The sequence below is a fragment of the Eublepharis macularius genome, chromosome 15 (assembly GCF_028583425.1).
Source record: "Eublepharis macularius isolate TG4126 chromosome 15, MPM_Emac_v1.0, whole genome shotgun sequence".
Taxonomy (NCBI): domain Eukaryota; kingdom Metazoa; phylum Chordata; class Lepidosauria; order Squamata; family Eublepharidae; genus Eublepharis; species Eublepharis macularius.
The window spans coordinates 55,622,102-55,642,949 of record NC_072804.1 but is presented as its reverse complement, the minus strand read 5'-3'; the positions used below and the strand labels follow the sequence as shown (position 1 = coordinate 55,642,949).

The 20,848-nt window shown below is 48.9% G+C and overlaps 1 protein-coding gene across 1 annotated transcript; it reads right to left on the bottom strand.

Annotated features, from left to right (window-relative positions):
* Positions 1-4,435: 4,435 nt before the first annotated feature.
* SIX5 (SIX homeobox 5) lies at positions 4,436-15,501 on the bottom strand. Its single transcript, XM_054999597.1, has 4 exons — positions 14,753-15,501; positions 8,515-9,794; positions 7,010-7,587; positions 4,436-5,067 (listed from the first exon to the last, which is right to left on the bottom strand). The coding sequence occupies exons 1-4, from the start codon at positions 15,475-15,477 to the stop codon at positions 4,996-4,998; spliced, it is 2,655 nt and encodes an 884-aa protein (XP_054855572.1). The 5' UTR covers positions 15,478-15,501; the 3' UTR covers positions 4,436-4,995.
* Positions 15,502-20,848: the final 5,347 nt, after the last annotated feature.

The window sequence follows — 20,848 nt, the reverse complement described above, 5'->3', positions numbered from 1 at the left end:
GCTGGCAGCCATTCACAAGACAAATAAGCTGTCAAAGGGGCCTTGTATGGCAGCCAGGAGAAAGCAGCATTCCTTATGGTGAAAGTTGGAGGAATACAATGCTTTAGGGACCTTAGGGGTGGAGGGGGCCAGGATGTGCTATCATTGGTAGGCACAAGGGCCGAAGAGATGCAGACACCAGCCACACTCCCACCTGTCTGGGATGGTCAGTGCTGGTGGAAGTTGCTCATATGGGCTAAGAAATGTCGGATGTTTGTCTAAGCAATGTGCTTAACAATTCTGCAGCCTGTATAGATTATGCCAATGTGCATGCATACCTGCTTTACAGTTTCTGCCCATTCACACCTGGAAATCCTACTGAACCCATCTTGGCATTGGATGTTGCCACAGGCATTGCTCATGCGATTCCAAGCCTATCCTTACATTCTTAAGGGCTAGCAGCTTGCTTTAAGCAAAATCCAGCTTTTGAGGATACTGAGTTCTGCACTCAATAATAGTTCTGGCACTTGTACTCAGGTATAGCATTGTGGCTTCTTTGGGCCTCTGGTGGCAAGTATACGGGTCCTCTTTGTCCCTCACTAGATCTTTGTATCCACAGTTAAGTTAGTGCATTGTCCTATTCTAGCTCACCCATTCTTTAAATTTCTATAGCAACTTTCAGCGTACCGTTCTTGCTTCCCTCGGCCACAATTGGAGAGTTAAATCCCTTCTAATATATTGTGAACAGTGAATCATGCTTCTGGTGAACCCCCCTTTCCTTTCCCAACCTATTCAGGAGCTGAAAAAGGCCCCTAAATACTCCCATCCCAGCTGGTGTTGCTTACGCAGCCATCTAAGTAATACTAGCCAACCTGGATCACCTTACTTCTTCCCAGCAACACAGAGTCTCTCAGCCTCCCAGATACAAACCTTTGTTTTAGGGCTTGGAGGTCCAGCAGCGAACCTGGTCTTTGTGGAAATTTCATCACGGAATCACCCCCCCCCGCCATCTTTGTAAATAATAAGAGGACTGTGGGCTTCTGGACCTTTGCTCTGTTGCCCCTGATGACCACCTGAACTTGTTCTAGGGTTGCCAGGTCCAGGTTGGGAAATTCCTGGAGATTTTTGGGGTGGAGGCTAGAGAGGGCGGGGTTTGGGGCGGGGCCTCAGTGAGGTATAATACCATAGAGTTCACCCATCAAAGCACCCGTTTTCTCCAGGGGAACTGATCTCTTTGGCCTGGAGATCAGTTGTAATTCCAAGAGATCTCCAGCTACCACCTGGAGGCTGGCAACCCTAACTTGTTCCTTGCTGTCTTGGCCATATGCATTATCAGAAGAAAACCAATTAATTACCACAAAACACATTAAGGTTGCTTGTTTAGATGGCATTAAAAAAGGATTAAATACTCAAAGAAGATACACCTATTAATGGCCAAGTACTGATCACTAAGCAGAACCTCCACATTTCAGGGTAATGTTTCGCCGAGCGCTGGAGATAGACAATTTGATGTCATTTTCGTGCTCTGCTCCAGAGCTTTCAGATGAATTTAGCTCATTAAATGAAGCGAATGCAGGATTACTTAAACACTCTATATGGGGCCACTTGTGTTGGTCCAGAATATCATTGGATTGGCTACAGGGAGCATATGATTCGTGTGCCAAAAGAACTGCACTGGCCACTCCTCAACTTCTGGGTACAGTCCAAAGCACTTTACATGGCTTGGGGGCCAGGGTACTTGAAGGACTTCTTGCATTATCCAGCCCACCCATTTAGAACCGTCTCTCAAGCCCTGCTTTCTGTGCCCCCCTCCCCGCCCGCCTCCGGAGGTGAGGCAGGTGGTAACAGTGAGGCTTTTTCAGCAAATGTCCTCCTCGTTAAGTGCCTACACACAGTGCCTACATTGCTGCCATTTAAGCACTACACAAAAAACATTTTCTACCTAGATTTTTAATTGTGGGGATTTCTTTTTTTTTTTAATTGTTTTGCAGTCTACTTCTACCCTAAGAATCATTTTACCGTCTTTTTTAGGTAGTTCAATTATTGCTTTATATTGTTTATATGCACTGGCTTATTTTTAATATCGATCATTTATGCTGTCTTTATGCTTTTAATGCTGTTTTTACTTGTGAGCTGCCTGAAGCGCATCTCTGGAAGGGTGGCATACAAATTCTCTAAGGCACAGAACTGCAGTCTGACTTTGTCTATTGTTCTTGTAAAACAGTGCCTGGAGGACTGACAGCCATTGCATACAGTAGGTGAAGCAGAGATGACAGGATTCAGAATAGTAGGTCAGGCCAGTGTGGTCAGCTTATCTTGTAACATACGTGAGAGTATTGCCCTAAATTTGTGATGTCTTCAGCTTAACTATTATGGTCTGGGCTTCTGCATTTCCCTTGTACGGCCCTAGGTTTTTACCTAGGACCGTGGGGGTGATATGCCCCACACAGAGGTCACTTAAAGATATATAAGATATGCTACTTCATCCAGTAGGTAAAGGTAAACGTAGTCCCCTGTGCAAGCACCGAGTCATTACTGACCCATGAGGGATGTCGCATCACGACATTTTCTTGGCAGACTTTTTACGGGGTGGTTTGCCATTGTCTTCCCCAGTCATCTACACTTTACCCCCAGGAAACTGGGTACTCATTTTACCGACCTTGGAAGGATGGAAGGCTGAGTCAACCTTGAGCCGGCTACCTGAACCCGGCTTCCGCCAGGATCGAACTCAGGTCGTGGGCAGAGCTTGGACTGCAGTACTGCAGCTTATCTCTCTGTACCACGTATAACAGCAAAAAGCCACATAGGAACAGTATCTGCCCGTTAGTGATGGCCACATGATCAGGCCTACCTGTATATTATTAAAAAAAAGAGACATAAAATAAAACAAAGCCTTAAGCACCAAGATTCTTGAGATTATGAATTCTTTGCCTAATATCTGCTTCTACATTTGTTCAGCAAGCATAAAATACAATCATAATTTTGTTTTTATATGCTGGAAAATTGCAATCCTTGAATATGTCAATAAACCTGCTTGGAATCTGTGCCCCCACCCCCACCAAAAAAGTTAAGATAAGCTGCATTCGTTACCTTTTCTTCTTCTTCCTGCCATTATTAGTGGATTTCCAGCACCACTTGATACGGTAATAAAATCGTAAACATATACACGTACAAAGTCTTAGGATAAAATATATAATATATATATAAAATATATATAAAAGTCACAAATACACATTAAAAACAAAAAAAGATATAAAAATATCTTGTAGAAATGATTGTTCCTCACAAACTGTGGAGAGAAAGGTGTAATCTTATAGTACCTAGTTGGGAAGACAGGGTACACTCCAGCGACTGAAGTGCTCCATTTAAATCCCATCACGGAGAAGAGAGTGGTGGGAAGGAAGTGCTAGTCCATCATCTGGCAGTTGTGAAGTCATTTCCATCTACACAGACATCAAATTGTGATGGATTCCCGTTTCTTTATCATGAAACGTGCCAAGTGATTGACTGAAGAACTCCCAACTGCTAACTCCTCCATCTATCAGCCTTCTGTAAAGAGGGCACACCATTTGGCCTCAGAGGAAGACTTCAGTCCTGAGGTTCTGAAAACAGCCCCATATTTTAACAATGCAGCCAAAAAACAAAAAAATTTTTTGTGCGAGGGGAAATGGATGGTGGAGTAGGTTCGAGAAACTTGATCATGGCACAGTGGCTGGAGAAACTTCCATGGAGGCTGTTTCATTTAAGGAAAGAACCAAGTTCATACCACAACTGGGACAGAACTGACATTCAACCCCCACGCGAGGGCCCTAAGAACACTCATGACAACCTCATCTGTTGCTTGAGGTCCCGCAACGGTCTATTTGGATGTAGTGTGAGAAAACGTTACACAATTTTTTTAAATATAAAAACTTCCTTTTTTTTATCCTCATGATAAAAAAGACCATTAAATATAAAAAAGGGGGGGGGAAGAGTTGTTGCTGAATTACAGAAACAATTGGGGAAAGAGGTTTTAAATGCTTTCATCTTCTAAAAATAGATTAAATAGCTATATATATGTTTCTTCTCTTGTTTTTTAAAATGCCAGGCCAATTGCTGATTTTAGTATCTGAAAGTTTTAGAGGAAACACTGGTCTCAATAGAAATTTAATTAGAATGAACTCGACCTCGCAATCATATGGTTGTTGTGGGTTTTCCGGGCTGTATTGCCGTGGGCTTGGCATTGTAGTTCCTGACGTTTCGCCAGTAGCTGTGGCTGGCATCTTCAGAGGTGTAGCACCAAAAGACAGAGATCTCTCAGTGTCACAGTGTGGAAAAGATGTAGGTCATTTGTATCTACTCAGGAGGGGTGGGGTTGAGCTGAGTCATCCTGTAAGAGTTTCCCAGGGTGTGGAATGCTAATGGCGGGAGGCTTCACTGTATCCTGAGGAGGTTCTTTTGCATATGGATTGGTACTTGATGTGCTAATCTTCTCTGCAGGGCTATTGTCAGGGATAGAATGTTTTGTTAGCCTGGTGTTTTTCAGAACTGGCAACCACGCTCGGTTCATTCTTAAGGTTTCTTCTTTCCTGTTGAAGTTTTGCTTATGCTTGTGAATTTCAATGGCTTCCCTGTGCAGTCTGACAAAGTAGTTGGAAGTGTTGTCCAGTATTTTGGTGTCCTGGAATAAGATACTGTGCCCTGTTTGAGTTAGGCTATGTTCAGCCACTGCTGATTTTTCAGGTTGTCCAAGTCTGCAGTGTCTTTCATGTTCTTTTATTCTTGTCTGGATGCTACGCTTTGTGGTCCCGATGTAAACTTGTCCACAGCTGCAGGGTATACGGTATACTCCTGCAGAGGTTAGGGGGTCTCTACTGTCTTTTGCTGATCGTAGCATCTGTTGTATTTTTCGGGTGGGTCTGAATACTGCTTGAAGGTTATGCTTTTTCATAAGCTTTCCCATCTGATCAGTAATTCCTTTGATATATGGCAAAAACACTTTTCCTGTGGGAGACTGTTTTTCTTTGGTTGTTTGATTCATCCTGGGTTTGATTGCTCTTCGGATTTCATTTCTGGAGTAGCCATTTGCCTGAAAAAGTAGCCATTTGCCTGCAGAGAAGATTAGCACATCAAGTACCAATCCATATGCAAAAGAACCTCCTCAGGATACAGTGAAGCCTCCCGCCATTAGCATTCCACACCCTGGGAAACTCTTACAGGATGACTCAGCTCAACCCCACCCCTCCTGAGTAGATACAAATGACCTACATCTTTTCCACACTGTGACACTGAGAGATCTCTGTCTTTTGGTGCTACACCTCTGAAGATGCCAGCCACAGCTGCTGGCGAAACGTCAGGAACTACAATGCCAAGCCCACGGCAATACAGCCCGGAAAACCCACAACAACCATCGTTCTCCGGCCGTGAAAGCCTTCGACAATACATCTCGCAATCATATTTTGAAAGGGCACTACAGTTATACTCAATACCCTGAAAAGCAGAACATAACTATAACAACAACTGTGCTTATATACTGCTCTTCTAGACAGATTAGTGCCTCATCCAGAGCAGTGAACAAGTTAGTGTTATTATTATCCCCGCAATACAGCTGGGGAGCTGGGGCTGAGAGGAGTGGTTGACCCAAGGCCACCTACTGGGCTCGTGGCAGTGGTGGGATTCAAACCAGTAGAGTGCTGATTTGCAGCCAACCCACTTAACTGCTGTGCTACAGAAGCTCTCATGTAGGCAATACCTCCCTCTCCCCAATTTATATGGTTCCTACTATCAATCGCAAATATAGGTGGCTGTTATAATACAGCTAGAGTCCATTCTACCCTGCCTTAAGAAACTGAAAATTCATAGTTGAAGTCCATTTTGTATGTACCATTAAGGGCAGGAATACTTGACGCTGAATGCAACACACAACCCTGTATAAACTACCTCACTTCTGTACTGTTCATATATATTAAAGTTCCTCACAGAAGTGATTTGTCCTAGCTTTCCTTTCCTCTTTAACCCCTACTAATTACCGGGAAGCTGTTCTACAGGCAAAGCCTTGGCCCATAAAAATTAAAAAAAAAAAAGGGGGGGGGGGAGAGATCTAGCCAGGAATTTCTGCCACGGAGGAATTAAACACAACTATACTCTACTGCAAGACTGCACTGATTTTTGGTGCCAATTTACAATGCTTGCCTGGAGGGGGGTACACACAATTCTAGATGATTGCACTGATACCGGACTAAAAAGCAGATAAGGAACGAAGCACACACCCTTTCCCCCCTCCAAAAGTCCAGCGACTCCCTAACCAAAACAGGAACCAAGCACAGGGGGATACGAGGATTCTCCCTGCCCCTCTGAAGTGGGATTTGGGTATCAGGCCAGAGACTGAGCCCCATCCGTAGCACCATATGTGAGGGGAAAAGAAGGTTTAACTCTTGATATAAGTGCACCCCCCTCCACTGTGGCGGTTGACAGAAAGATTCCTGATTTTCCATGCTGGGTCACAAGCAGAAGACACTAGAAAGATGTCTAATTGCTGGATAGTCTTAGCAGGGAATGAACGCCACCCCTGGTTGGGTAAAGAAGTCCAGGTGGCCCTTCCTGGTCCCAGAGACTTCTCGTCTTCCAATAAACAAGCAGAAACCACGTTTGTTACTCTGCTGGCAACCACAAGGAGTCACTCAGACATTGCTGTACATTGTTAAGAGCGGGGTGAGGCAGGAATTGCCCCTGCGTTTTTGTGCTGTAGTGTAGGGTTTTTTTGTTCCCCCTCCCAAAAAGATGCAATCCCAGTCCTAAGAGAAGGAAGTGGGGAGGAAGGCTGCAGAACGAGTATCTGGGAAAGGATTTCCCTTATCAAGGCACTTCTAAGCATTCCCAAATCAGCAACTGGTCTGGGAGCTGGCAGGAGCAAGAGTTATGGATTCTGGGTGAGAAAGCCGTTTCACAGGCAGGAGAGGAAGCTCAGGCTCCCCTCGTTTTGCTAGAGCCCACCCCCTTTTTACAAGTCCAGAGGTTCTTCCACTGGAACCGACTGTAGCTGGGTCAGTACCTTCTCGTCAGAGTCGAGCGCTTCGGGATCCATGGGGTCACCACCGGAGGCATCCAGCAAGAGGCCTTCGCCCTCGGGGAGCCGAAGCAGGCCGCTCTGCTCCTCTATGGGGCCCTTGTCCATTTCAAATAGCCCCTCAGAGTTGGGACCTTGGAGGTCCATGCTGACTGGGCTGGACCACACCACTTGCTGCTGGGCCGCCCCCAGGCTGTCCTGCTGGGAGAAGCTTGAGAGGAGGTTGGTCTGGCCAGAGTCTGTGCTGAATGCCAAGTCAGGTGACCCGGGGCTGCCTGAGGCGGAAAGAGAGGAGACACCAGAAGGCAGGACGGGGCTGATCCCGGGGAGCAGCAGGCTATTGCTGGCCTCGGCTTCATTGTCTTCCAGAGCCGCCGGCGGTGTTGCTACCACTTCCTGCTTAATGGGGACGGCCAAGGCTGGAGCCGTCGGACCCGAGAGGATGGGTGCCATCAGCATGCTGGCAGGAAAGGTGGCCGTCAGAATGAGTTTGCCTTGCTGCAGAGCCATTCCTGTCACAATGGTGCCGCTGCCGGTGGCTGGGTTAGTCAAGAGGATGTTCCCTAGGTTGGAGAGAGAGAACAAGGAAAGATCCTCTGTTATCTCAGGCCAGGTAAGAACCCCAGGGGAACCCTGGCTTTCTGCATTTCCCCACACACTAAACATTCTTCTTTAAGCTAGCCTGCCCGACCAACTTTTAGTCATCTGAAAATCTTTCAGTTGGCAATGCTAAGGGATGTGCTTTAGAACCATCTACATCTAGAGGATGTGTATTCTACAACTGAGCCCACCTACCCCATGTTTTGGGGTGATTTTTTAATAATATTTTGAATGGCAGTCTGTTTTGGTATTGACAATTCTGCTTCTGTTGGTTTGGTTTGAGCAGGGCTTTTTTCTGGGAAAAGAGGTGGTGGAACTCAGGACCGCACAATGACGTCACTTTGGGTCAGCTGGAACAAGGGGGAAGTTTTTTAAAGTTTAAATCACCCGTGGTGAAAACGGTCACATGGTCGGTGGCCCCACCCCGATCTCCAGACAGAGGAGAGTTTAGATCTAAACTCCCCTCTGTCCAGAGATCAAGGGGCGGGGCCACCAGCCATGTGACCATTTTCAAGAGGTGCTGGAACTCCATTCCACCGCATTCCAGCTGAAAAAAAGCCCTGGGTTTTATTGTCTGTGTTTGACACTAACGTTGTTGGGGCCGCCAGCCACGTATGCAACTAGGTTGTGTGACCTTTATCTGTAAAATTAGGATGCTGCACTCGAAGTCCTGTAGAACTTGAATACTTCCAGTGGTTTTGTGTTGGTTTTAGTTGGTTCTAATACTGGCTTGTTTTCAGATTTTGCTTTGGCTACCTACAACTTAATACCTGAGAAGGTACCTAGACCTCACTTTGCTCCTAACACTGCATTGAGAGAGTCCTTAGTTTAGTGCTCTGATCCCTAGAAAACCACTTCCTAAAGCTTCCCTCTGCATCCACAGTAGTTACCTGGTGTGGTGCCCGGAAGCTGAAGCGCCGTCATGCTTACGTTGGTGTTGATGAGATGTACGTTGCTATGGCTGAGGTTTCCACCTGACGCTGTTGCCTGTGGTGTCCCTGCCATAGGCCCCACTTTTATGGGGGCCGCGCTTGTCAAGATCTGGATTGGGCTGCCCACACCCTGTTGCAGTGTCACAACTTGGGAGGTGGGCACCACTTGGGGCAAAGAAATAATCTGGGATCCTTGGGCCACTTGGGGGAGGGAGACCAGCTGAGGGCCAGAGGCCCCCTGGGGTACTGTGTAAATCTGTGTGGGGGACACAGGCACCATTTGAGATGGGGAAAGCACCTGGGACCCTGAAATGGGTTGGGACAAAGGCACTACCTGGGAGGGGGGTGAAACCTGGGTGATGGGGACCAGTGATGGGGCAGGAACGTGGAAGACTGTAGCCTGGGCTGGGGAGGACCCTGGAATGGAAAGGAGGGTTGCAGCTGCGGTAGCAGGAGGTTGTGTCGGCAAAGTGACCTGTCCACCAACTGTTGCCACTGTTACTTGGGGGCTAGACAGGGCTTGAGTTCCAGGGACTAGTTTAGCAAGAGGAACAATCTGGGGACTGGATGTAGATGCAGGCTGAACCGCCGGGGGCAGCTGAGCAGCTGCAGAGGTGTCTTCATTTGAGGGGACAACTTGAGACATTGGAACGGCCGTCAGCAAGGTGCCCTTGTGGTCAGATAGGAGGGTCGAGGTGTCAGGAAGGGACAAAAGAGGTGGGGCGGTCGCTGGCCCATCCTCCGACTTCACTTCCACACCAAAAGCTAGCGCCTCGGCCGCTTCGGACTTCACCTCCCCCTGAAGAGCTGCCGGGCCGAGGATGACGGTGGCTGGAGGAAGGGGCTCCTGCAGACCCTTGGAGCCCTCCTGGCTGTTGGCTGCTGGGGTTTTGCCACTCAGCAAAGTAGTGGAGCCATTAAGGAGGACAGGTGGACTAGGTGCTGCCACGGGGCTGAGGGTAATGGTTTGATTATCCCCCAGAGCCAACCCATTAAGAATGACACCTCCGCTGGGGGTCTGGATCACTGATCCTCCATTGAGAAGCATGGCTGGCGAGCTGGCTGTGATGAAGTTGCCATTCAGAAGGATGGAGGAGGCACTGGAACAGGCAGCCGGCAGGAAGAGACCGCTGGAGGCAGGAGCCCCTTCAGGCGTGGATGGAGTCCCTGCCGCCACTTCCGTTTCCTCAGGGCCGTGGCTGGACTCGTCCTCTGTGCTGGGATTTCCATCAGATTCACTGTAGGAGAGAAGGGATGGAGTGAAGAATTCTGAAGCAGGAAATGCTAAGCCAAATAACAACTAAGGCAGAGTTTGAGTAATCATTTGCTTCAGGTTAACAAATCCTAGCCATGATTTTAGCTGTGGAACAGAAGTTAAAAACGAAGAGCAAAGCAGGAGACAAGACTCCTCCTGCCATGGTAGTATAAACCTTGTACCTTCCTAGGAACAGTACCAGAATATGGTCTGCTTTACTGCCCCACCTTACTAGGGCTTGATTCAAATGTAACAGGAAGCCATGCCTTGCTGCTATATGGACCAGCCTGGGAGAATCTGTGGACTTGTCACTCCTTTCTTGACTTTTAAAGCCCTTTACAGCTTGGGGCCAGCATACCTGAAGGACCGCCTTCTCCTATATGAACCTATCAGTCCACTCCTGTCATTGAGAGCCAGTTTGGTGTAGTGGTTAAGAGTGGCAGGACTCTAATCTGGAGAGCCGGGTTTGATTCTCCACTCCTCCACTTGAAGCCAGCCGGGTGACCTCAGTCACAGCTCTCTGGAGCTCTCTCAGCCCCACCCGCCTCACAGGGTGTTTGCTGTGAGGATAACAACAACATACTTTGTAAACAGCTCTGAGTGGGCATTAAGTTGTCCTGAAGGGCGGTATATAAATCAAATATTATTATGCTGTTATCATCTTTGGAGGCCTTGCTTTGGGTGCCCCTGCTATCTGTGGCCAGACAGGGGCAACTCAAGAAAGGACCTTCTTGGTCGTAGCACCAAAGTAGTGGAATTCCTTCCCCAGGGAAATTTGTCTGTTTCTAGCTATTGTTGCCTTCTGCCAACATGTGAAGACTTTTTGTTTCATTTGACATACTCCCAATAACTCTTATTGGCCCTCCAGCCTGGTTTTGGTATAGTGCGTTTATATATATTTACTGAATTATTTTGTATATTATTTTAAATGCAGTTTTAATGTACAAATGTTTTTATGTTCACAACCTGGGGGAATCTATTTGGGTTGAAAGACAGCATAAAAATTGTAGTAGTAGTAGTAGTAGTAGTAGTAATGGAATGCAAAGAAGCTGGAACATAATACTCGGGATATTAGTGTGGTTGAAAGTAAGAAGTTCAAATGGATTGATGTGGCGATCCCAGGTGACAATGGAATTGAGGGAAAAGAGACTGAAAAGATAATAAAGAATCAAGATCTAATATTTGAAGATCAGCATCTCCAGGAGAAACAAACCTAGGAGCAATAGATGCAATTCCAAAAGGGCTAACTAAACACCTAGGTGGTATCAGCGCAGACAGGATAACAACTGGCCAGTTGCAAACAGCTGCCACACAGTAAGGCGATACCTCACTGACTCCTGGACTCTTGGATAAAATCTGAGTCAGTGAGGGACCAAAATTCTATCCAAACATCTGGTGGACTGGAAAAGAGAGAGAGAGTGTCTCTATATTTTCTCAGCAAACCATAGTTTGCTGTTCTGTGCAAAAAGGCCATCTGTCTTGCACGTTCCCTGACAGATTCCAAACTCTCATTTAATCTGATCAGAGATAATGACAAGCTGTGATATGCTGCAAAAGTGAAGCTTTTAATTAGGGGGCCAGGCATGGAGAGATGAGGGAGTAGGTGAACTTAAGAATCCCCCAAGCTTGTTTACAGAATAGCAGGTCCCATGATCTGTGGACCTCATTGAGCAGGACTACCCCACTCCCCTCCGCAGTCCCCTGAAATTTTGGTCTCAAGACTCTCAAGAACAGTAAAGCATCCAAATTGGAAGTGGGGAATCAACAGAAACACCATCCCCTTGTTTGAAGGTTTAAATGCTCTTCAGTTTTCAGAATTCTGGAAAACAGAAAAGGGGAGAAATCTGTGACATCTTGTGGTAGTTCCAAACAGGGAGCATGATAGCTGTCCTGTTTGCACAGAGATGTTTTTAAAAATTCAGACCCCTGCAGAGGCCCAGCTCTGTCGAGTGTTTAGAATAATGGTTAATGCACTCCAGACAGTAAGACCTGCCCACTTGGATAATCTTTACTGGAGTCACTAATTGTTTTCCTTTGTACATGTGAATGTGCCCTAATTGGTTGACTGGCCTGTTGCTTTAATTGGAAAATGCCTGTTGCACCAAATGACCGAAGCAGACTGAATAACTAGCAGGATACACACTGTGAGCTGAAGGACACAGAAGGATAAACCAAATAATCTTTAACCCTTACCATGTTCACTCAACACTCCCTCCCCTCCGTACTGCCAGAGCAAGAAATGTATGACATTTGTAACCCAAGCAAAGTTCTAGTAGCAAGTGTCAGGCAACATATGCAAGTTATACTTTCTGAAGCTGGTAATTTTGTAGGTTTGGGGGGCAAAGGAAGCACTTGGCAATTGTTTAGCTGCTAGCCAAGGCCAAGCAGAGGTGCAAAGAACTGCTCGAGCTTTCTACAAAGGGGACACATTCACCCTCCTGATTTTCATGATGTCCCAACCAAAGGGTCTATTTCTGACCCTCAGATCAGGCATCCCCATAAGCTACTTCTTTCCAGGCCTAGGCCCTAACGTTGAAGGAGATATACAAGCAGGCAACAGCTCCTTCATTTCTGAGAAGAATGCACGTTTCTTACAAACTCCCTTCAAAACCACCTGTATACTTTTGCTGAATTTGCTGGTGCATCAGGTCAAACACTTAAGCCTTCATCTCAGGGAGGTACCCAAACTGTGTCTGGGCTGCACCAGATGGCAAGCAAAGGGCTCCTAGAATTGCGTTCGCGACTAGCATACCATGGTAAAGTCCACTCTGTGCCCAACAAACTACATTTCCTAGATGCCGGGGATTATTTGTGTATGTGTGACTCCCCTATCTACACTCTGAAGCACAGCCCAGGCCCACGTTGCCTGTCTCTGTGAGAAGCAGGCCTCGGACTAAGAGGCAAAGGAAGCATTCTGCATTCTTCAGGCGGGGAGAGGGGCAGGGTGAAGGAGAAAGCTGAAGGGAAGTCGGAGCCAGCAGGGATTCACATTTCACAACAAAGGGGAAGAGCTGGGAGCCCACCCTTCCACGCTGCTACTCTGCGCAGCTGTTTTGGAACAAAGATATAGGCTAGGATCGGGAGAAGGGGATCCAGCTGCTGCAACATCTGGATAAGCCAGCTCCCCTGTTCTCCTCCCCTTTAAGAGACGAATGGGCTGGAACTCTTTCAAGCTTAAGTGGTTTCTCCCTTTTGTTTGCCAAGGGAGGGGGTGCAGGCTAGCAAAGCGAGACCTTTCCTGCCTCCAGGCCAGGCAGCTGGGAGAAGCCCCCTTCCAGGACCGTCTAACTCTTTTGCATTCTTGTAGGTGTGTCTTCCCTAAATCACCAAGTACATGGGAGGTGCTTCTGGGATCTCCGGTTCCCAATTCCTGCTTTAGTGACCCATTGCGGAACGGTCAGAAACAACAAACTCCCCTCCCCTCCCCTTAGGGACGCCCTCCTTGATTTGTCTAAATTTCCTTACCAAGGCTGGGAGCTCACTTTCAGGACGGTGATCTTGGAATCCTTCAGTTCCTATCACCCTTCTGCTATGAACTCATAAAGCGGCCTTCAGGCAAGTCCCTCTCTCAGCTTCAGAGCCCATTTTGTAGTGTGAGGGATAATGAAACCAGCCTGCTTTACAGGGCAGTTGTAAGAAAAGCACTGGAAGTGGCTGTGTCCACTGGAAGTGGCTGTGCACTTTCCCTCTGTGTCCATTAATCTCACACAATTTCCTCTCTCACACCTGCTTCCCTCTCTGTGTGGCAATTGCCTAGGGTACTAGATGGCAGGGGGGCTTCCAGGGGCACTCAAAGGCTAAGTGTTGCTACCGTATGTTTTAAGAACCATCTAGAACAGAAGAGGGAACGCTTAGGCTTCCTTAAGCGTTTCAAGTGTTTTTCTTCCTTTTGGTGAGCAGGCAGAATTTTGAAATGTTTTCTAAGGCGCTCCCTAAATGTAGACATCCTCTGTAAGACTGCAATTCACACTTGCTGGAAGAAAGCTTAACCAATTTCCTTACAATTTGGGACAATGTCAAGATCTAGACAAGTTTGTCTAGATCTTACGGGAGGGGGGTTCCACTGAACGTTCACGGATCCTCTGCACAGGTGGACAGAACCTACCTGGTTTCACTGGAAGGTCCCCTATCAAATTTGAGTGGGTGAGTGTCTCGGGTCCCTCCTTCCCACCAAGGTAACAATTTCTAAAGCCACACTGCTTCTCATTTTAAATGAAGTGTTTGGAAGCATGTGTGTAAGAGTCCTACTGGATCAGTCCAAAGGCCCCAGACGCTGCTTCCATCACGGGCCTGCCCCTGGGCAGCTAGCAAACAAGGCACGAAGAGCGCCAATGTGGGATGGGGCGGTAGTGGTCTGAGTATCAGACAATTCAAGTTCCCTCCTCAACGGTCACTGGGCAAGGTGAGGCCACCCTTTCTCTTAGCCTAGCCTACCTCACAGTGTTGTCGTAGGGGCACAATGGAGGATGAGAAATCATGGAGCCAGTATGGCATAGCGGCCAGGGTGCGGGACTAGGATCTGGGAGGCCCGGGTTTGATTGCCCACTCTGCTGTGGAAGCTCATCAGGTGACCCTGGGCCAGTCCCATACTTTCTGCCTGACCTACCTTGCAGGGTTGTGAGGACAAACGGGAGGAATGATATAAGCAGCCTTGATGGACTAGAATTGGGAAGACCCAGGCGTGATTCCCTGCTGTGCCATGGAAGCTTGCTGGGTGACCTTGGGTCAGTCTCAGACTCTCTGCCTAACCTACCTCGCAGGGCTGTTGTGAGGATATAAGGGAGGAGAATGATCTAAAGGCGGCATATCAATGTTAAAACCGGAGAGCTCCCTGGAGGCCGGGGGCGAGGCAAACGCGCCGGACAGAGGGCGGCCCCAGGCCGCGGGCTGCTGCGCGGGTAGCCTGCGCCCGCCCCCGGAGGCTCGCCGGCCGGCCCTCACCTCTTGCTGGGCGTGCCGGCGCCGCCGCCGCTGCGGTCCCTCTGGCGGCGGTTCTTGAACCAGTTGCTGACCTGGGTGAGCGAGAGGCCGGTGTCGCGGGCCAGGCGGCGCTTCTGCTCGGGGCTGGGGTAGCGGCTGCGGCCGTAGGAGTCGCGCAGGGCGGCCCGCGAGCGCCGCTTGAAGCAGTAGACGGTCTCCTCGCCGTCCCAGATGGTGGCGGGCAGCGGGAACTTCTTGCGCAGGCGGTACTTGTCGACGGCGCCCAGCGCCCGCCCGCGCGCCGCCTCGGCCTCCCGGTAGCGCGCGCGCAGGTAGAGGTCCTGCAGGAAGGGGTGGTGGGGCGCGCCGAAGGGCCGGCTCTGCACCAGGCGGTACAGCTCGCCGAAGTCCCCGCGCTGGAAGGCCAGCAGCGCCCGCGCCTTGGCCAGGCTCTCGCCCGCCGCGCCCTGCGCCGCCTCCAGCCGCCGCGCCTCCTCCGGGGGCAGCGAGCCCAGGAAGCGGCCCAGCCGCCCGGGGTCCCCGGCTTGCAGCAGCGCCTCGCACACGCACGAGACCTGCTCCGGCGAGAAGCGCGGCGGGCCCGGCCCGGGCGCCGCGCCGGGAGGAGCCTCCGCCGAGGGGGCGGGCGCCAAAGTTTGCAGAAGTTGCCGCGCCTCGCCGCCCGCCGCGGCCTCCGCCTCGCCGCCGCCCGGGGCCTCGGCCGGCTCCGCGGGGAAGGAGGCCATCTTCGGGCGCCCGAACCCCCCGCCCGGCCCGGCCCGGCCGCCGCCCGCCGCTGCCCTCCCCTCGGCCGGGCCTCCGCGCGCCCTAGCCGCGCCGCTCGCCGCCGCCGCCGCCGGCCCCTCTCCGCATCCTCCGCCCCCCGCGCCTACGGCCCCGCGGATTCCATCCCTCCGGCCCGCCCGCCCCGGCGCTTCCTCCTCCCCGCCAGGCCCGCCCCGACTCGCCTTTGCCCTCTCCCCGCCCCCCAGCAACTTTTCTTCCCCCTCGCCCGCCCGCCCCTCCTCTCCCCTCCCCTCCTCTCCCCTGCCGGCTCCTCCTCTTCTGCGCCCGGCGCTCCCTTTCTTTCGCCCGCTCGACGCGCACGGGCGCGGCCGCAGGAGAGCGCGGCCCCAGGGCTCCGGCCCTCCGCGGAAGCCGCCCAGCGGCAGGGCCGCCCCGCTCGCCCCCCGCGGCTGAAGAGGCACTTTGGTCCGGAGGAAACTTCATTTCTGGGACAGCAGGGCGGGAGGCCAGTGGCACCTTCAAGGCACACAAGATTTCCAGGGCATCCCGCTTTCGAGAGTCAGATACCAGGAGGAATGGAGAGACCCACTGGCATGGGAATCTCAAGAAGAATGGGAGATTCCTGGATCCCGAAGAAGGAATCCAGAGTCCTACTGGCACGGGGAGAAGGAATGGAGAGTCCTGGAATCTCAAGAAGAAGGAATGGAGATTCCCACTGGCATGGGGAGAAGGAATGGAGAGTCCTGGAATCTCAAGAAGAATGGAAGGTTTCTGGATCCCAAAGAAGGAATGGAGATTCCCACTGGCACGGGAAGAAGGAATGGAGAGTCCTGGAATCTCAAGAAGAATGGAAGGTTTCTGGATCCCAAAGAAGGAATGGGGAATCTTACTGGCACGGGGAAAAGGAATGGAGAGTCCTGGAATCTCAAGAAGAATGGAAGGTTCCTGGATCCCGAAGAAGGAATGGGGAATCTTACTGGCATGGGGAGAAGGAATGGAGAGTCCTGGAATCTCAAGAAGAATGGAAGGTTTCTGGATCCCAAAGAAGGAATGGAGAGTCCTGGAATCTCAAGAAGAAGGAATGGAGATTCCCACTGGCATGGGGAGAAGGAATGGAGAGTCCTGGAATCTCAAGAAGAATGGAAGGTTTCTGGATCCCAAAGAAGGAATGGAGATTCCCACTGGCACGGGAAGAAGGAATGGAGAGTCCTGGAATCTCAAGAAGAATGGAAGGTTTCTGGATCCCAAAGAAGGAATGGGGAATCTTACTGGCACGGGGAGAAGGAATGGAGAGTCCTGGAATCTCAAGAAGAATGGAAGGTTTCTGGATCCCAAAGAAGGAATGGAGATTCCCACTGGCACGGGAAGAAGGAATGGAGAGTCCTGGAATCTCAAGAAGAATGGAAGGTTTCTGGATCCCAAAGAAGGAATGGGGAATCTTACTGGCACGGGGAGAAGGAATGGAGAGTCCTGGAATCTCAAGAAGAATGGAAGGTTCCTGGATCCCGAAGAAGGAATGGGGAATCTTACTGGCATGGGGAGAAGGAATGGAGAGTCCTGGAATCTCAAGAAGAATGGAAGGTTTCTGGATCCCAAAGAAGGAATGGAGAGTCCTGGAATCTCAAGAAGAAGGAATGGAGATTCCCACTGGCATGGGGAGAAGGAATGGAGAGTCCTGGAATCTCAAGAAGAATGGAAGGTTTCTGGATCCCAAAGAAGGAATGGAGATTCCCACTGGCACGGGAAGAAGGAATGGAGAGTCCTGGAATCTCAAGAAGAATGGAAGGTTTCTGGATCCCAAAGAAGGAATGGGGAATCTTACTGGCACGGGGAGAAGGAATGGAGAGTCCTGGAATCTCAAGAAGAATGGAAGGTTCCTGGATCCCGAAGAAGGAATGGAGAGTCCTGGAATCTCAAGAAGAATGGAAGGTTCCTGGATCCCGAAGAAGGAATGGGGAATGTTACTGGCATGGGGAGAAGGAATGGAGAGTCCTGGAATCTCAAGAAGAATGGAAGGTTTCTGGATCCCAAAGAAGGAATGGGGAATCTTACTGGCACGGAAAGAAGGAATGGAGAGTCCTGGAATCTCAAGAAGAATGGAAGGTTCCTGGATCCCGAAAAAGGAATGGGGAATCTTACTGGCACAGGGAGAAGGAATGGAGAGTCCTGGAATCTCAAGAAGAATGGACGGTTTCTGGATCCCAAAGAAGGAATGGAGATTCCCACTGGCACGGGAAGAAGGAATGGAGAGTCCTGGAATCTCAAGAAGAATGGAAGGTTCCTGGATCCCAAAGAAGGAATGGGGAATCTTACTGGCACGGGGAGAAGGAATGGAGAGTCCTGGAATCTCAAGAATGGAGATTCCTCCTGGCATCTGAAGAAAAAACTAAGATTTCTAGTGGTATCTGAAAAAGAGAGCTCTGACTCTTGAAAGCCTTATACCCTGAAAATCTTGTTGGTCTCGAAGGTGCCACTAGACTCAAATCCTGCCATTCTATGAGCCTTTGGCTAGGATATAAAGGCTCAGGGATCTCGATTCCTACTCGTGTCTGAAGAAGGGAGCCCTGACTCTTGAAAGCTGACACTGAAAATCTTGTTGGTATCTGAGGTGCCACCGGACTCAAATCTTGCTGTTCTACTGCAGACCAACTCGGCTACCCACCTAAAACATTACTTGCTGGAGAGGGGGGCATTGTTAAAATCACTTTCATGTCATGGCCTTCTAACCACCACCACCCCGTTCACATTTTGTCCCCCATCTATATGAAAACACCTTTTGTGTAGCTGATGGGCTACAGTCCACTTCGTATCTGCCACAATAGATCTATGGGTCTTTAAGATGCCACAAAACTCCTTTTGGTTCAGAGTGCTACGCATTATGCCCAGCTTACCCTTTTGGACTTTGGAAAAAATGAAAGCAAAAAAATCTTGTGGCATCATATACAGATTTGTTTGTGGCATAAACTTTTGCGCCTGATTGTTTTCTCAATTCCGAGAACAGTCCTGCTGTCACCCTCAGCAGGCTTGCATGTGCAAAACTAGCCACGCCAACACTCTTGCTAGGCACGCACAATCTCCAATTCCTGTATGTACATGTTTTCACTCCTGGAATATACTCACCCCATGTTCTTGGCCCCCAGCAGGAATTCTAGGGCTAGACCTACCTCAGTGGGAGGCCAGGAAGTCATTGCAGAAGTGCCATGCAAAAGTAACTCTGTGGTTAATAGATCCAGAGTTAGCCATGTTGGTCTGTAGTTGCAAAGTAGTAGAGTCCAGTAGCACCTTTAAGACTAACCAACTTTATTGTAGCGTAAGCTTTCAAGAACCACAGCTCTCTTCGTCAGATGCATCTGATAGAGTGAACTGTGGTTCTTGAAAGCTTATGCTACAATAAAGTTGGTTAGTCTTAAAGGTGCAACTGGACTCTTGACTGTTCTGTAGTTAATGTGATTGTGTGAATGCAGATGGCTCTAATCACCATGGCTCATTTGTGAAACCAGAATTCACCTCATAAGACAATCACTCAAATCTATTTTTTTCCTTGATGAATTCTGTTTTCATTTCCTTCCTTCTCTTTGCAGCCTCGGAGGGCATTGCCATACCTGAATGTCTACATTCAGACATCTCACAGAGCCTTAGTTAAGACAGACTGTGGTTAGTGCACCAATGTCCAAGTCCTGGTTTGATGGCTCCTACCTAGCCATAGCTAGCCGAGTAGCCTGCGTTCACACAATCACACCACCCCCATAGGCTGCACACAAGAATCTTCTGTGCGCTTTTCTTTCAACTTGTGCTTGAAAATTTCCCTTTCAAAGCTACTTTGCAGCAGATTGATTTGATTTGATTTGATTTGATTTGATTTGATTTGATTTGATTTGATTTGATTTGATTTGATTTGATTTGATTTGATTTGATTTGATTTGATTTGATTTGATTTGATTTGATTTGATTTATACCCCACCCTCCCCACAAATGGGCTCAGGGCGGCTAACAACATTCATAAAACACAGTGAATTAATCACAAAACCATAAAATCAATAATCTTTAAAAAGTCATTAAAATAGTCCAGGCACAGGCTATTTAAATAAATATTTGGGAGTCCGTATATGGGCATAGTAGATGGCCGAGGGCAGCCCCAGAAAAAGTGGTGTTCTTAGATGGAAGAAGGGGGACACCCGCTGGCACTCAGCCAAAGGCCTGGCAGAACATCTCCGTTTTGCAGGTGCTGTAGAACTGTAACATCTGCATTGGCTTTAGGGGTGTGTGGTTGTCATGGATATTGTGGCAACCCCCCCCTTTTGTGTTTTTCTTCATACATGTGCTGTGATGCTATAATGGCTCTATTAAAACTTGGAATGGAAATAGTTAAGCAGCAATGGATCTTTATAGCAATTACAGGGGTTGTGTTATAAGCCCTTGGGTAGTGCCCTCAGTAAACGGGCACCCACCATGCACGAGGGATCGACAGCAAAAGAATTACGTTGATGTGGATGGGCAGGAAAACGCACACGTTCCTTCTAAACGGTGGGCTAATGCATTTGGACTATGTCCTTTACTAAAAGATTGAAGGAAAGCAGGTTTGCAAAAGAGCTGACTGAAGATGGGGGAAGGTGGATTATAGCAAGACAGTGTGGGATGCCCCCCCCCCCCGCCACGCACTCCAGTTGGGAAGACACTCTGAAAACAGACTTACGTTTAATTAAATATGATTTTCTGAAGAGAGGAATTAAGTTGGGCTATTAAGGCTATTCCTAATAACAGCTGGAAGAGGTTAGGTTACATGTTACAACAGCCCTTTCTTGATTCTTCTTGGAAGTTTTGTTTGGTAGGGGACCAGAGGATGGGATTAGAAGAAGGGCAGCTTTTGCAGAACTCCCCGTAGCATCCTGCGCTCTTTTGCTTTTCCAGGACTGAGTGCAATTCTCAGAATCTCACCCTCCGTGCAAGTCTTTCTATCTTAGCTTGGCATATCACACTGCAGTGCGCTGCACGTTAATTCCTTGTGTGGGATTTTAGACGTGTAGTAGGGTGCCTTGACTTTCTAAGAGGCAACCAGTAACAACAAACTTTTTTCTGCAATGGTGCTTTTTTAACAGGATTTCATCCCAAGACTGGCCTTTACGGAAGGCAATTATTCTGGGGCTGGCCGGGTGAACTGTTTTCAGCTAATTTCATAATTTTTTACCGCACGACTTTTCTTGGTTTCTAAAGTTTTGTTTCTATTAGTCCTGTATTAAATTTGTATTCTAAAATTAAAAATGCAAAGCTTACTGTGAGAATGTCTGTGAGCTTTACAGTGTAATCCTAAATCCACTTTCCTGGGAGTAAGCCCCATTGAATAGACTTGAGAAGGATTCTGAGCAGACCTGC